The sequence below is a fragment of the Dermacentor andersoni genome, chromosome 2, assembly GCF_023375885.2.
Source record: "Dermacentor andersoni chromosome 2, qqDerAnde1_hic_scaffold, whole genome shotgun sequence".
Lineage (NCBI taxonomy): Eukaryota > Metazoa > Arthropoda > Arachnida > Ixodida > Ixodidae > Dermacentor > Dermacentor andersoni.
In genome coordinates, this window is record NC_092815.1 from 206,077,192 (window position 1) to 206,094,389 (window position 17,198).

Sequence of the window (17,198 nt, forward strand, 5' to 3'; positions counted from 1 at the left end):
AACGGGTTGAGCACTCTGCAAATTAACGACCGGAAAAGGTTCTGAAGGCAATCAACCAGTTTCAGTGGATTTCCAGTTTCAAGTTGGAACAGCTTACCCGCCGTGGTTGCTCAGTGGCTATGGTGTTAGGCTGCTGAGCACGAGGTCGCGGGATCGAATCCCGGCCACGGCGGCCGCATTTCGATGGGGGCGAAATGCGAAAGCACCCGTGTGCTTAGATTTAGGTGCACGTTAAAGAACCCCAGGTGGTCGAAATTTCCAGGAGTCCTACACTACGGCGTGCCTCATAATCAGAAAGTGGTTTTGGCACGTAAAACCCCTTAGTTTATTAAGTTGGAACAGCTTATCGATTCTTGAGAATTCTTGCAGCAGTGGGTTCAGGAACACCAGGTACAGTTTGTTGAAAGGATCCTGATACATTTCGGACAGAATGTCAGCGTCATAGCAACGGTAGCAGATGGTGAACTGAAGCTTGAGTTCCTCCCATTGTTCCAGTATACGTTTACAGCAGCCGGAGATGGACAGCCACCGCGTTCCCGACAGCTGAACCAACTTTAATGGTTCTTTGCCGTTTTTCATCAGTCTGTAAATTTTGCCGTACTCCTGAAGCCGCAGTGAACTGTGCGGAAACCAACTGTACGAATGGCCAACCAGGAATTCTAGGCTCCGGGGCAGCACTTCTACTGCCTTACTTGCACATACTTGAATCGAGTGACACACGCACTTTACTAGCATGAGGTTCTCATTTTTTTCGACGCAAGTGTGTGTACACAGAATTGTTCCTCCCAACCATAACATTGCAGCCGTCGGTTCCGATTCCGATACACCTTATGAAATCCAGACCAACACTGGTCAAGAAGTCTAGGAGGCCTTGTGCAATCTGTTGGGCACTTGAACCCTCGAGCGTGAACAGTCCCAGGAACTTGGACACCACTTTTTTTTAGTGAGGTGCTGAAATAGCGAACCACGACAGCGACCTGCTTTTAATTTGCTACGTCAGTGCTTTCGTAAATCAATAATGAGTACTGCGAGGCACCTATATCCTTCACGAGATCCTCAAGCAGGCAACGGGCAAGAACTCTTGCTATTAGTGCTGCACATTTTGTTTGGTGCAGCTTTACCTCGCAGGCCGTGGACGACTGTGACAGCTCGCCCAGATGATCCACAGAATTGATAATGGCATGACACTCCGAGTAACATGCCACCTTGAGCTCCAATTCTGGTGTTGTCCTTGGAGGCGATGATTTCGTGAAGCCCATGGTTGTCAAACGTGCACTGGAAAGTGGCCGGGAGTTCTTCGCGTGTTTCTCTGTTGCCATGTGCTGAACGAGGTCGGCATGATGAGTGCGGATTTCACACTTGCAATACTTGCATGCTGCTTTTTTATCGTCTTCGGTGACTGGGCGTAACCAGTCCTTGAGCTGCATTTCCTTTTCCCACTCTTTACAATATCGTTTGCCATATTTCGACCATTTCGAAGCCATTTTGCACAAAGAACACCGGCAACACACTACGACATAGACGACCACGAGTGCTGGCAAGGCGTCAAAACAGTGATGAATGGACAGGGATAGTCTCGTACTTTGTGAATCCTGCTACTATCACGTATATTTAACGATAAACGCGCGCGACGGGTATTAAAATAACAATATTTGCAGGAAAAGCGCGAGTAAGCCCCCCCCCCCCAAAAAAAAAAAAAAAAAAAAAGAACGCGACAAGCGATTGTAAAAATTTACAAGCGACTCGGTGAAAAAAGAAGCCCACATTCGCTTATATTAAGCGGAACTGGCAACCCTGCTTGGAGATTGGTTTCGGGGTCCTGATCGGTGAGGGTGAGGGTGGTGCCCGGAAAGTGATCGCGCGGGCGGCGGCATCGGCCGTCTTGTTTCCCTCGAGGCCCGTGTGAACCAGAGTCCAGATAATCGTCCGGTGCGCAGGGCACCGAGGTAGTTAAAAATTAAATTATGGGGTTTTACGTGCCAAAGCCACTTTCTGATTATGAGGCATGCCGTAGTGGATGACTCCGGAAATTTCGACCACCTGAGGTTCTCTAACGTGCATCTAAATCTAAGCACACGGGTGTTTTCGCCCCCATCGAAATGCGGCCGCCGTGGCCGGGATTCGATCCCGGGACCTCGTGCTCAGCAGCCCAACACCATAGCCACTGAGCAACCACGGCGGGTACCGAGGTAGTCGCTGTTTTGCAAACTTTTGTAGGCGAAGTACGCCATGTACCCCTGCTCGATATTGCGGCAGGCACTCCTTGAGCAATTGGTGATGATGACCACCGAGTCCTAATCTGCGGCGGCTATCGCGATGGCAACCACTTCAGCGTGTGTAATGTTGTGTGCACGGAAAGTGAGTTCGTTCACTGCAATGTTTTGGTGGACAACTGCAGCTGTGTAACAACCCCCTTTAAACTTTAAAGGGACCCTGAAACAATTTTGACGATTTTCTACAAACGTACTGAGTCGTTAGAGTAGGTCCTTCTGATCATATTGATGCATCTAAGTGCTCTGTATAACGCGTGTAATTTATTATAAGGTTTTAAAAATGCACGTCGCTGCCGATCGCGGCACGCTGCTCGGCGTAATTTTAAGTCGCCCCTACCCATAGAGTTAGTAGAACAACTCTAGAGGAAAAGCTGGGCCAGAAAAGTGGGAACCTCTAGGGCGCCGCCCTGTTGCTACTGGTCAATGTGGCCAGCGCAATTACTATTGAAAGAGCTGAAAACAGGTACAGGTCACCTTATGCTTTGTCATCTAAAAACGCATACCTGATGGCTTTATGAAGATGGTGCGTTAATATTAAGTTTACAGAAAGCGATCGCTAAGTCAGTGACTTATGTAAATCACTATGTACGCATTCATGCAATAAAGGATGACGCGAATTTCGGTTTCGAATCTGTTTTTTGGACGCGTAGTAGTTTCGTACAGTTTAGGTTTGACATGCGATCGCGCGTCGACATCGGACGCTATGGCACACTCGTGCCTTATGTGCCACCGAAGCCCCGAAGTGCTCTGGCATATACCTTCACATGTAAGTAAACTAATGTATCTCCTTGTTGAGAATATCACGCGAGTAGGCAGCTCTTGTGGTGCATCAAAATCGTCTGAGAAGCGTCACAGTAGAGCATTTTTCTACATGCGGAGCGGTGTTTTTATTTGCAGGTTTCCCTTCAGTAGGAAATTGCTGGACAGGCGGACCAGCGCACCAGAATTGTATTGCGCTCATAGCACAAGCAACTCATAGAATCTGTTTAATTGTTGCGCTTTGAACAATCATGCTTCTACAAAGGCCACAGCAGAAAAACAGCCTGATGACGAGTATTTCTGTGCCACGAAGTAATCAAGAGGCGAGTGCCTAATGCGGACGAAATCGAGTGCATCGAGACTTAGAACGACAGAAAGCTGAGCTAGTTGGTAAGGATTCATTATGCAAAACAGAGGTGAGGCGTGCAGACAGGACACAAGAGTAGAGAATGGACGGCGCTCGTGTTGTCCACTTCTGTACTCTTGTGTCCTGTCTGCACGCCTCACCTCCGTTTTGCATGACGAGTGCATCAACCCACATGTTAATAGCGTAGGCGTTTTATTAACTGTGCAATATTTTCAACGCTTCCTTGCATGCCATTTCATGTTGCATATCTTTTCTGGTCACAAATTTGTGCAGCGAATCTATTTCCATGATCGACTCCGGGCCTGTGGGACCGTTCACTTGCACTTGATGCTGAGTCTTTTACATGTATCCATAAACTGTAGATATGCACATCAGATCCCTGCGAGCATGTTCAAAATTCAATTATTTTAGACAACAGGCACATATGCAATACTGACATAATCTCAAATACCACTAAGCAGCTGGGACACATTTTTGTTGACCATACTCGCAGGTAAAATAAGTAGATCATGTGGACAGCTCCAGCTCATTTTCCTTAAATCAGTGTGTACAAGGGGTATGCAAAAATAATTTTTTTCTCGCGCACCGATTATTTTGCTGTATAAGCAAGAGAACCCACCACGTTAGTGTAACGTATCTTGTACATCACACTAATATGTGCTTTAATTTACCAAGTGAGATGAGTTACTTTTATGGCTCATTCAGTCAAATCACACTGCAAGCTGCATTCATCAATCTTCAATTGGATTTTGCAAATGTTTAATGAAACATGTTTCCCTTTTATGTAGATATGCAATGGCAAGCCCTTCTGTGTGTTCCAAAAGTAAAATTTAAGCTCTAAATTAAAGAAGACATTTCTAGCCAGAAACAAGCAAAAATGGTGAATGCAGAGTATCAGAAGCCCAAGGTACAGAAATTATGAGAAGTGTAGAATGGTTGTAGGAAGAGAGTCGTATTTGAAAATGCAAGACTCTTTAGTGGAGGTCAAGCAAGTCAATATAGGTAGAATACTCTGCAAAATTATGCGAGTGAGGGGATGTCAAACAATGGGTCAGGAAATGCATTGCTTTTCTGCAAAACAAAAGCTGATTGCCATTACATAAGTCACTTTAGCATCATGAGACTGCTGCTTGATAAATTCAGAAATAAACCAAAAGACAAGACACGCAAAAATAAAAAAAACGATTTAATGATGCCCTCTCCACACTGGCATAAATAAAAACAAACACATAACATATAATGTGGACATATCAGACGCCTTGTGAAACACTACAGGAAAAATTCAGTTTCGAGCTATGGCACTTGCCGCATAGATGTGGGGGGCCTTGCACTAATAGTGATAGTTACCACTGCATTTAGAAATTGAAAGCATTCATGCAGACAAGGATGATTCTTTATATTTTTGGCTACCATTTCAAATGCCTCCAACAAGTGTTACAATGCTGCATGCAGCCATACTAAGGATCTCGCAGCAACACCTGCAGGTAAAAAGCAGAAGCAGTCAAAGTGCTGGTGTGTTCTGGACACTATGTTTGAAAACTTTTAGGCAAGAAGAGTGCAAGAAGCAGACATAACAACTGCATTTATTTCCATAATTCCCCATTTGAATGGCCTTTTCTTTTTGCTTAGACAATGCCTACACCTAGCCACAGCAGCTCCCTCATACAGACTCCGCAAGCCAAGAGGCCGTGGAGGCAAATGCAGGTAAGAGGCAAGAAGCAATAGCACTGGTATCGACATTCATCTAATTTCTTTCTTTTTCTTTCGTTAAGGCAGCCAGCACACCTCGAACAGCCACCTTGACTGCGGGTGTGTCACCCTAGTTGCCAAGGAAACATTAGAGGGAAAGTGACAGGCAATGTGAACAGCCACTTCTCCATGTAAACGATAATCTTTCTCTCGGATGACTCCTACGCCTCGCCACGCCAGCACTCTTGTGCACAAAGATGCCGCGGAGGCACGTGCAGGTCAGAGGCAAGAAGCAGTGGTACTGGTGCCAACATTCACCCAATTTCTTTTTCTTACACTGAGGCAGCCAGCACACCTCGAACAGCCACCTTGATTGCGGGTGTGTCAGTAGATTCCTGTTGTACATATGCTCATAATAAACTTCAGTAAACTTGAACTTGATAATAGACTTGAAGACAAATGGGACATTGATGCATTGTTTTTTTGAACATTTATTGTACACATACGTTATACTTTGCAGTGTTACAGAGCGTATTTTGAAGCTTCCCCCTATATTTTGCACCTTTAATTACGTATGTGTTGTGTGACCCTCAGTGCAGTTCATGTTGTAGCAGCTGCTTTGTCTGTGTATCGCACATTGGCTTAAGCTCGTGATATCCACATACTTCTCTCACATATACAAAATAAAGTTCTATGTAGTCCTCAGTGTTACAATAAAAAATGAAAGTAAACAATCCGATCGTGGAATTGTGTTTATTACAGTGATTCCTACGTCAATTACTGACAAGTTGACAACTTGAACTGGTCAATCCGTCCATAGCCTCCTCTATTTTTCAAAAAATAAAGGAGGCTATGATCCGTCATGGCAAGGAATTGTATGTATACATAAAAAAAGGGGTATGTGTGTGTGTTTGTAGTGGGGGGTATAGGATTAGGGCGGTACGAAAAAATATACCAACACCGTCCTCTAGACCCATTCCGTTAAGGTACCGTAACAAAGCGTATTATGCATAAAGTTCATACAACCAACTCTGATATTACACACGCCAGGTGACGCGAGCTACATTTGCCATGACGCATTCGCGACTGCACCGGATGCCCTCCATATTATTCTCGTTAATCGTGCTCACTGCACCGAGGCAAAAGAAAGATCATGGGCGCAGGTGCCTTTAAAGTATCTCGACCTTGCGAGGCACTGCTGCGCGTGCCAGGGGAGCTGTCCGTGCGAACACTCCCTGGCACACACCTGCCTCGGCGGCCCCAACCTACGTACCGTTCTGCTTCGAGCTTTGATCCCCCCACTGTCCCTTGGGTGCCCTGGAGTTCCTGCGCCGCCTGCTTTATTATAATCTCAGGTGCTCTCCTGATACTTCCGTTTGTCGGTTACATGGGCCCTACAGCTGGATCAGTACTTATAATAATAATAAAAAAACGATCTATCGTCGCGACGATAAATCGCGAAAGCGGCTTTTGCATTTAATGAAAGCAGCATTCCGGGCAAGTTGGTGACACGTAACCATGTTACATGAATTCGCACTTCATTTCCTTGTAAGCGCATGCGCGATCCACGTTGCCTGCCATGTATAAAATGACGCAGTGGCACAATAAACTTAGTTGAAAGTTTGCGCTTGGTGTGTCCTCTTCTCTCACGTCCGTGTCGTTTTTTATGTCGTGCAATATCATTTAAGCAACGGCTTTTGCAACATACCGCGCCCGTGCGAAGAGAATTACGGAACGCCGACGACGAATCTGACCACAGCTTCGAGCTCGTAACCTCGTCGAGTGACACTCCTGCAACAGGCGTGACCGCTGAAAACCGCATACCGTCGGAAACTTCAACAGGATCATCCCTCGGTTGCATAACTGCCACCTGTAGGACCAACATGGACCACACCCACACCGTCCCGCAACATAGAATAAATAACCAACTTATAAAGACCAAACACGCGGCTGCACGCACACATCACGACACTACATGCGAGACGCCATGCTGCTACGCTGCTACGGTTGCCGGATTAAAACTGACTACTGTCACCAAGTTAGGGTGGCTAGAAGGGGAGGTGTGAATACCGGCGGCGCAAACGTGACCCCACAGCGCACCGATGCCGCGGGGCGGCGCTGTTGACCAAGGCGGGGTAAGCACGCAGCCGAAATGAGCGCCTCGCCAGCCTCGCGTCGGCTGCATCTCTACCACCGAAGTGAAAGTGAGCCCGTTTCGGGTATCCCGCGCTTTCTGCGAGCGTCAAATAATGAATCTTTATCATGAAAACAATGTTATGTCAGCCCAAGTCATTACTCCTGCGAGATTTTACGGGCCCAGTTCGCACTGTATCGAGATTCAAACGCGTTTTGTCTGTGCGCATTTCGTGAGCTGGCTTTGGGTGTTAGGATCTAGTTGGGGCTTCGAAATAATTGCGACCACTTCGGGTTCTTTAACGCGCACTGACATCATACGGCACACGGGCGCCTTGCATATCGCCTCCCTGAAAATGCGACCGCCGTCCTCGAGATCAGCAGTCAATCACCCTATGCGTGCCGTAAGACCTGTAAACTGCAGACATTACCTGATAAAGTCTGGACGTATTTACAAACCACTTTTTGTCTGCGCTTGCAGACCTGTAGCATGTCATTTTGACGCTCATATAAGGAATTTACTATGATTGCAGACAGTGAAGCAACAGATCTGGTCATGAAATCGTTTATTTACAAGTGAGCAAAAATATTTACAATAATAATAATATTAATAATAATAATGCCTTTATTTTCCATCCCAAGGATGTGGGAGGGGGAGAGAAAAAGCTAGATATCCAGCTTGACGGGCTCTCGCCTCCCCGATACAATACATGATGTTTAGAAAAAAAAGGCAAACAGTACAAGCATATAAGTACAGACACAAGGAATATCACAAATGACAATTTTTACAAAAAATGTACAATTGCAAAAAAAAAAAAAAGCGATGTGCATAATATGATGTCGTACATTTCAAATAGAAAGTGCCACCCTTTCTCTTATAAGTGAAACAAAATGACGCAAATCCTTTGACCGGGTGCGCTGGAGATTTAAATTGTAATGTTGGCAAATGTTTAAGAGATGTGGAAGAGTGTTTCTGAGCATATGTTGTCCGTAACCTGTTCTGAATGAATGTATGTGCCAAATATCGGCGTTTCTGGTTGCGTACGCGAAATTTCTTTTCTGCAGTGATGCCAGTTGGACAATGAACGAGACGTTATTTTTGACCTCTGTAATGTATTTAGTGATTAGGCGGTATGCGTACAGATCATGAATCGGCATTATGTTGTCTTTCATAAAGAGCGGTTTAGATGGGTGGTCATATGCTACATTGCATATTATTCTGAGCATTCTTTTCTGCTGAACGTGCAATTTTCGTAGATTCGCGAAGGATGTTTCCCCCGAGACTAAATGACAATAATTTAGATGCGAACAGAACAAGGAATTGTGAAAGAGCAATTTCACTTTTATAGGGAGGATGTCTTTATGAGTGTAAATCGATCCGATGACACGTGACAGTTTAGATGCTACGTAATTTGTGTGGTCATCCCACGTCATTTTCTCATTGAAAAGTACACCTAGTACTTTAAAGGAATTTCCTATATCTATTTTAAAATTATTAAGAGTGATATCATCGTTAATATGAACATCCTTGTTCTTTGGACGGTAAATAATGGCCTTTGTTTTGGAAGTGTTAATTTTTAGAGCGTTATATTTTGTCCACTTCTCAAGCTGCCTAAGTGCTGTATTTGCTTTCATGACCACGTTCGAGGCAGACGAGGCTGAAAAGAATAAGCTGGTGTCATCAGCATATATGACCATTTTTATTTCTCTGTCTATCTGTGTTATGTCATTCACGTATATATTAAAAAGAAACGGGCCCATAATGCTATAACACTGAAACACAGACACTGAAACACACAAGGTGTCAGTGTTTTCCGTTTCTTCTCACTGCTCTGCTGATTGAAACTTTTAAGCAAAAAGTGAATCCTTGTGAGGCAATAAAAACGTATAACTGAGGCTGTTAGGGTAGCAGAATGGTCTAGGCAACCAATCTTTGACATTTAACCAATTGACTGCAAAATCTCGGCCACAGCTTTGGCATGCTAGCGTGTTACACTGAATTAAAAATAATAGGGTTCTACGTGCCAATACCACTTTCTGATTATGAGGCACGCCGTAGTGGAGAGCTCCGGAAATTTTGACCACCTGGGGTTCTTTAACGTGCAGCTAAGTACACGGGTATTTTCACATTTCGCCTCCATTTCGGGATTCGATCCGACGACCTCGTGCTCAGCAGCCCAACACCATAGCCACTAGCAACCACGGCGGGTGTTACACTGAATAAACGAGTCAACATAGCCACTGAGCAACCACGGCGGGTGTTACACTGAATAAACGAGTTAGTTTGTTTTCAAGGGCATTGTCCAGCTTATAGAACGATTCTGAGGGATATAAAAGGCCCTCAAGGTCCCACTCTTTGGATGCCTCTGGTGGAAGCTCTCTGGGGATATTGCCTTTATGGTGCTTCGTAGTCTTCACAATATGTGGGCAAAACACGCCTTCTCGCCACATAACCTGCAATGTAATAAACTAGCCGTGCGTCGCTGCGGTGCTCAACATAACTTTGGTGGTCCACAGCATCTCGCCCTCGAATGACGGAATGGCTGGAGGAACACTGCAAAACAGGCGACGAGACCAACTGACAGCGGAGGGCGCAGGCCAGCGCGGGAGTACCACGCCGTAATACCACGCCGCGAGCAGCAGCGCCACGTTCCCCCTGGTGGCATCGGTGCGCAAGGGGGTCACGCGCGCCCGAAGGAAAGCGCCGCCGGTATTCACACCTCCCCTTCTAGCCACCCTAACCAAGTCTAGCAAGCGTCTCAGGAGCTGGCAACCTCGGCGCGTAGCAACATGGCGGCGCTCTTGCGGTTCCCGATTTCAATGCATGGGTACAGTGTACTGCATGGGCCCTATGGGTAGCTTGTCCTCTAGAATCAGTATAGTAACTCTATGCCCCTACCCATATGACGTACATCACCCATGCGACGTCAGTGGGGCAAGCTATACGATTGGCTGACCAGGGCGCGTGATCGATAATTCTTCCAACTTTATGGTAAACAAATGGTGTTCGTAATAGTTGAAATGTTAGTTAATTTGTTTTTATAAAAATAAAGCAACATAAAGAGAATGGACAAGAACAATTGTTCAGTACACTTAAGCACTTCCGGCACACAGGAAGTGTCGTCTGCTTGTGTTACAATGTGCTCCGTCTTTGAAGAGAGCGCCGTCAGTGTCGGTCTCAGTCTTTTCGCGAGCACCATGATTCGACTTTGTTGCGTTGTGGACTGCAAACGTAGCGACTGACAACATGTCAAGCTGCAACATCGCGTCCCTCTGCAAGGCAGCACACGAGCGGACTGGCTCCAGCGCATCGGACTGCCACTATCCGATCGGCGCCAGGATTTGCGCGTTTGCGGCCGTCACTTTACACCGGAAGATTACTAACGCAATAGCGTTTCGCGAGTCCGGTGTTAGGGCAAACACAAGCGCAAGGGGACAGGGCCTGGCCACTAGACTGTGCCGTTTAGCAGAAGCGCAAATGTGGTCTGCACGGTGCAGCCACCTGGTGGCACAGAGCTCAACCATACACAGTAGCAGTAACGAAATGTATTCTTTGCTGCTGGTGTAAACTTTTCGCAGGAGTGTAATCATCAAAACGTTGTTTTGTAAATGTTTAAAATGTTTTACACTTCGTTGGAGCAATATTAGCGCTTTGTTTGGATGGGTGGATGGATGGATGATTGAGGCTCAACCCTTTGAATTGGGCGGCGGCGGCGCGCACAACCTAGCCTTGAATGGTACTATATGCATGCATACCTACGTATTTACTCCTTTACTTTTGCGTGGATATTATCCACTAATCAGATAGCCTCCGTTTAGTTATTTCTACTTGTTCAAAGTCTATTTTACTTTCACTGTCTTTAAAACCCAAAGCTTTGAATAGCTCCTTGTTACATTCAACTGCAGGATGAAGTTGTTTACAAGCAAGTATCAGGTGTTCAGCCGTTTCCTCCTCCTCTCTACACGCCCCGCACAACAAATCTATCTCCTGGTATCTGGCTCGGTACGTTTTAGTCCGCAGTACACCTGTCCTGGCCTCAAACAACAATGAGCTTCCCTTAGAGTTATCGTAAAAATTTTCTTTGGCTATTTCTTGCTTAAACGTCCTGTATGTCTCTAATGCTGATTTGGTTTGCATCTTTGTTTTCCACATACCCCTCTCTGCCTCCTTAACCTTTTCCTTGACGGATGATTCCTTACCTGTCCCCCCACTGCTGCCCAAGTATTTGCTTGTCAATTTTCTAGTTCGCTTCCTCCACCTTGTGTCAACATTCCTCGTGTATAAGTAACTGAAAACCTTCCTAGCCCACCGCATTTCCCCCTTTTTTCTCAATCGCTCCTCAAGTGCTACCTTGCTACTAGCCTCTCTGCCCTCGAAAGAAGACCATCCGAGATCCCCCTGCACCCCAAGATTTGGTGTCTGTGCTCCCAGAGCGAGTCTACCCACACCACGTTGCCTAGTTTCCAACGGTTGCCGGGTCTGTGCTCTCATACATAGAACTGCATTGGCAAAAGTCAGGCCTGGAACCATTACCCCCTTCCATATCCCTCGTACTACCTCGTACCTATTTAGTTCCACATTGCAGATATTTTTCGTACTCTGTCAGATACTCAATGCCATTATTTATCCACACCCCAAGGTACTTGTATTTATCGACTATCTCTAGCGTGGCCTCCTGTGTCTTATGCTCGCCGCAAATGTTATCATTAAAAATCATGACTGCTGATTTTTCTTTGCTAAACTTCAAGCCTAATCTGTCTGCTTCTGTACCACATATGTCCATCAATCCCTGCAGATCTGCATTGTCAGCCATTAATACAATATCATCCGCGTACATCAGTCCTGGTAATGACTGTTCAATCAATTTTCCTTGTTTGAAAAATGATAGGTTGAAGCCGAGTCCGCTTTGCTGTATTTGGGCTTCTAAACCTTGTAGGTACAGCATAAACATCAGAGGTGACAATGGGCACCCCTGCCTAAGTCCCCGCCGAATCATTACAGACTCCGAAACCTGCTTTTCCCATTGTATAATCACCCGGTTACATTTATAGATATCTTTTAAGAAATTGGTTACTCCATCTTGCACTCCTAAAGTTTCCAGAATGCGCCACAAGCCCTCTTGAAGTACACTGTCATAGGCTCCCTTGATATCCAAAAAAGCCCGCCATAGGGGTCTGTGTTCCTTTTCAGCTATTTCAATGCACTGTGTTCGTGAGAACAGATTGTCTTCTAGCCTCCTATGCTTCCGGAACCAATTTTGTAGCTCTCCAAGTACCCCCTCGTTCTCTACCCTTGCCTGCAGTCTGTCCTTTATAATCTGCATAACCACCCTGTAGACCACTGACGTCACTGTTATAGGCCGGTAGTTATTTAAGTCAGCTTTGTCCCCCTGTCCCTTATATATCATTGCCATCCTACTTAGCCTCCATTCGTCAGGTACTTTACCATCCATTAGCATTTTGCTCACCACCTCCCTTAATGCTTTCTTAGATTTCGGGCCCAATTTCTTTATTAGTATAATTGGAATACCATCGGGGCCTGCCGATGTGCTACTTGGTACCCTCTTCTCGGCCCTTGCCCACTCTCTTTGTCCAAGCGAAAGCAGTGGGCTGATCGGGCTATCCCTCTCCGACATACTGCATGTACCATTTTTCTATTCTGTAAATTTTTACCTCATCATAATTCCTATATGCTCCATTGCCTCCTCTCCTTCTAACCGAGTACCTTGAGCCGTTACTATATACCTCTGCTCTAGGCTTGTCCTATTACCCAAGGATTTCAGATATTGCCAGAATTTCCTAGCTGCCTTTTATCTTTTTTATTGCTTATTTGTGACAGCCATTGGGACCCTTTTGTCTTGATTTTCTCGTTGATTAAATAGGATGCTTCCCTTCTGCATTTTATGTAGTTCACCCATTTCATCTCTACTTCTGCTTCAGGTTCTCTCTTACTTTTGGAATACCTGTGTTCCCTGGAGGCTTCCTGACGTTTCTTTATGGCCTTCTTAACCTCTTCATCTCACCAACTCTTGAGTTTTCGTATCCCTTGCCTTGTTTTCCTGACTCGCGCCTTACCTAGCTCACGCTCAAATAGTCTCATTAACTTCGGGTAAGTCCAATCAGTTTCACTACCCTCTGATATTTCCTCTTCAATTTTTGGCCGCTATTTCCGCTTGGTCTTTTGACTAAAAAATCACATCTGGCATTTCCTCACGCGTCGTTCGTGCTTTAGTTTCCCTCTTAAAACTCAACTTAATACGTTTGTGGTCGCTACTTATACTTCTGGAGACCTGTTAATCTATAATCATGGCTCCTAATCTATCGTACATGCTATGTGACATTAACGCATAATCTATTGTCGAGTGTCGACCCCGTACCTCCCATGTTATGATCCCGTCACAATTTTCAGTAGAGTTACAGACAACTAAGTTAAGCCTCTCACACATATCCAGCAGCATGTTACCTGTGGAGTCTGTGTACCCATCCATATCTTCAATATGCGCATTCATGTCTCCTAATACAATTATCTCACATCCTTTTCCTAGCTCATTGATGTCCGCTGCTATACAGTCCAACATTTTTTTTTTCCTCTTCAGCATTTGATCTTGTCCAAAGGTATACAAAGCCTAGAAGTGTTTTCGCCCCTGCTACTTTTCCTTTTAACCATAAATGCTCCTAGCATTCCTGTTTGACCCTTTGCCAATTTGTATTTTTATGAATCAGTGCTCCAATTCACCCGCCCTTTCTGCTACCCTGCACTCTGTTGAAGTATTCCCATGCATAATCAGGGTTACAGGGCGTTTGTTCCATGTCCCTAAGATGTGTCTCTACAAACCCATAAACCATTAAGTTCTCCTGCCTTAGTTGTTATTCAATTTCCTCCCATTTTAGCCTATTTCTGCCACCTCGCATGTTAATGAACCCTATGCCTGACCTAATTTTGCTCTTTCTCTCCTACAGTACCGATGTTTGCTTGGTTGTGGCTCCTGCCTCGAATCGTCCACGCCTACACTGCTTCTTTCAGAGCTCTGGGTCCCCCTAATATAGCTGTTGCCTGGCGACTCATCCTGCCCCCTATCCTTTTGCCAGTGGCACCACTGTAGTGAATGCCATCCTGCACAAAAGGCCGGAAGCCGGTTCCGTACACGTCCCTGTTGACCTCCATCACGCTGTACCCGAGTAGTCCGCTCAGACTCCTAATGACCCGATTGGCCTCAACCACCCTCCTTTCTACCTGGTAAGTCTGGCCCTGGACCTCTGGGATAGTGCATATGGTCACATGCACCCTCCCGGAGGCCTCTCTAAGCTTACTCAGCCCAGTCTCAATGTGCCTCTCAAGGTCCTGGCTTCTCCCCTTAAGCACGTCATTGAGCCCAGCATGCATAATGACCAAGCTGTCGCTTTCCGTGCTGTCCCATACCACTTGTCCCCTCCGCCTTCACTCTCGCCATCACGCCTTGTTCGGCCCTCTCCACGTTGGAGTCCCCTATCACCAGGACCCTTCTGCGTGCGAACCGTTCGCCTCCAGCCTGTGTCCGCTGCCCCTCCCTTCGCGCCCACTGGCGCCCCTGTGGCTGCAGCGTCGCCTCACTAGGGGCGTGTTGCGCTGCTTCACTATAACTACGCCGATTCACCGGCGGCGAGATGACGACCGCTTGCTCTGGCTCCCTGCCCCCCACTTCGCCTGTAGGGTCTATCCTACATTCTGAGTTTTTGCCACCGCTTTGAAGTCATGACCCGACATTCTCCGCTGCCCGCGTCTCAAGCGCGTCGAGCCGCGTTTCCAGTTCGGCGCTCCTTTCTTTCTCTTCCTCAAGCTCGGCCACGGTCCGTGCTAACTGCGCGGTCTGGGCCGCCTCCACTTTGACGAAATTGTCAACTTTCGCCTGCAGTGCTACCCGCTTCTCCTGCTCCTCCCTCAGGTCTGCCTTAAGCTCTTCGAACTTAGCCGCCCAATTCCCTTCCAGTTTTTGGACAGCTTTACTGACGCCCTCGCACGACCTGCACGGGAAGCTAGACCCCTCTGCGTCTGCTAAATTCTGGAATTTAGTCTCGTCAAGGAAGCACCATCGCAGGCACTCGTCGCACTGCACTTGCTCCCCGTCCCCCGCGGCCTTCACGTTCTTCGATTTCATCACTAGGCCTACGTCCCTAGGCCCAAACGAGCAAGTTCGCCAAATCACTCAAGCAAAGCCGACCTCGACCGCTATGCCAAAGAAAAACAAAGGATTATCACTCCCTACCCCATGTAAGAATCCGAAGAGCTAGCTGAAAGAACTAAATAAGCCTATCAAATAGGTCCCTCCTACCACCTATATATCTAGGCCAAACGGGGGAGCCGCCAGACCTAGACAAAGCCGGTACGTTTACTATTCTTACCAAGAATTCAAAATTTGCGCCCCTACTCCATGCAAAAGAAAACACTTCAAAACACTAGCTAATAACGATAAAAGAGTACTTAGCTACGAACGAAGTCGCAGAAGCCTCGAGCAAAGGAGCGTCCGCTAGCCGCCTCTCTTCAACTTGGTCGACGAGGTATACGACGACGAGGTCGACGAGGTGTTTGGCTGGTTAAGCTCTGCGCCAACAAGTGGCTGGACCGTGCAGACCGATCAGGCCGCTCACGCACGTCTACGCTAAAGTTCCTTCATCAGTTTGAGTTTATGCATCCAACCATCGCCGAAACGCCCAGCTTGCCTGTGGTTACCGGAATACCGGACATGTTCGGCGCTTCAACCGAATGCTCGCAACGCACGCTGCTTTGATAGCTCTCGCTTGGGGTCGACTGCCAAGCAAGCTGGCGGAGAGTTTGGAGAGGCTTCGCGCTCGCTCCTAGAGAACCGGAAGTCGACGATACGGCGTGCCATCACGACGCAGAGCCAGTGGAGGCGGAGCTTAGCCCCGATCACTCGGCGAACGAGTTGAGGGGAAAATGCATGACTGTGGAGAAGGGTAACTTGTAATCGTCCGTAGCTCTCTTAAATGAATTCCTTTATTCCGATGCTGCAACCTCAGTCATCGATAACGGCTCTTAAAGTAGTGTCAAAACGGCTTGGTGAACTGAAGTATAATCTTATCTGAGCTCTTCAGAGGATCACTTTCCATGACATAATATTCTAACACAACATCGTATCACAAGTTCCCACTCTTTATTAGCTTTATACTTTGCGCAAGTAAACAATTGGTAATAACTGGCTGAAAAATTGGCTCTAAGGCTTTGAGGCATGCACGACGAAGCTGGCGAATGGCAGTGGATTGTTCTCTTCGTATGCCTCACGCCAAGCGGGCACATGCTTCCTTGCGTCTGCTATAAAGGACGCCTTCTCCTCTTCGGGTAGAATGGGTAACACCGGATTGGCCATCAGGAACATTTCTATGAGAAAAGAAAGAAGTGAACCGCATTTCAGAACACTTGCCTGAATATATACTTAGCGGACGCTGGGACAAAAGTGGTGCCAATGGAAAAAAACGGGTAAGCGTGTGGGCGGCAGTCGACATCGAATTTTGTGCAGTGGGGGGGTCAAGATTTCCCATTGACTCAGTTCATTCGGCAAGCGCAGGACCAGATGATCCTAAATTTCTTGGACAAATAGTTTACCACAAAAGCAGTCCTTCTCGAGGTGTGGCACAGATTACGGTTTCACAGAAATTACGCCACCACCTGACTTTCCTCGACATGGTTCTATGAGTTACTGTCTCAACACAGGACAGCACACGCATGTAATAACTCACCGTTTATGTATAGCTATCCATACTACCTTTGCGAAAATGCCGCTTGCCGTATCTGCTCTCCACGGATCCTTGCTGGCAGAAATATACGATTTCGCTCCTGTTATTTTCATTATAACCGGAATTAACTTCTTTCGTTCTTTCTGCCGTTACTAATTCGGGCTCTTTCTGCCGTGGTTCTTTCACCCGTTTTCGCATTATGGGTGTCGTGCGTTTGGCGCACGACACCCATAATACCCGAACACAAC

The 17,198-nt window shown here is 46.6% G+C and overlaps 1 protein-coding gene and 1 pseudogene across 4 annotated transcripts in view; both read right to left on the bottom strand.

Annotated features, from left to right (window-relative positions):
• Positions 1-14,227: 14,227 nt before the first annotated feature.
• On the bottom strand, positions 14,228-15,943 carry LOC126540126 (uncharacterized; annotated as a pseudogene).
• Positions 15,944-16,353: 410 nt separating this feature from the next.
• The window catches only part of LOC126540201 (juvenile hormone acid O-methyltransferase-like), a 59,424-nt gene continuing 58,579 nt past the window's right edge, over positions 16,354-17,198 (bottom strand). For all 4 annotated transcript variants that reach the window (XM_055075866.2, XM_050186991.3, XM_055075867.2 and 1 more), the window contains one exon: positions 16,354-16,594. In XM_055075866.2, the coding sequence (XP_054931841.1) occupies positions 16,431-16,594 (164 nt within the window). In that variant the 3' untranslated portion in view covers positions 16,354-16,430. The remainder of the gene's footprint in view (positions 16,595-17,198) is intronic.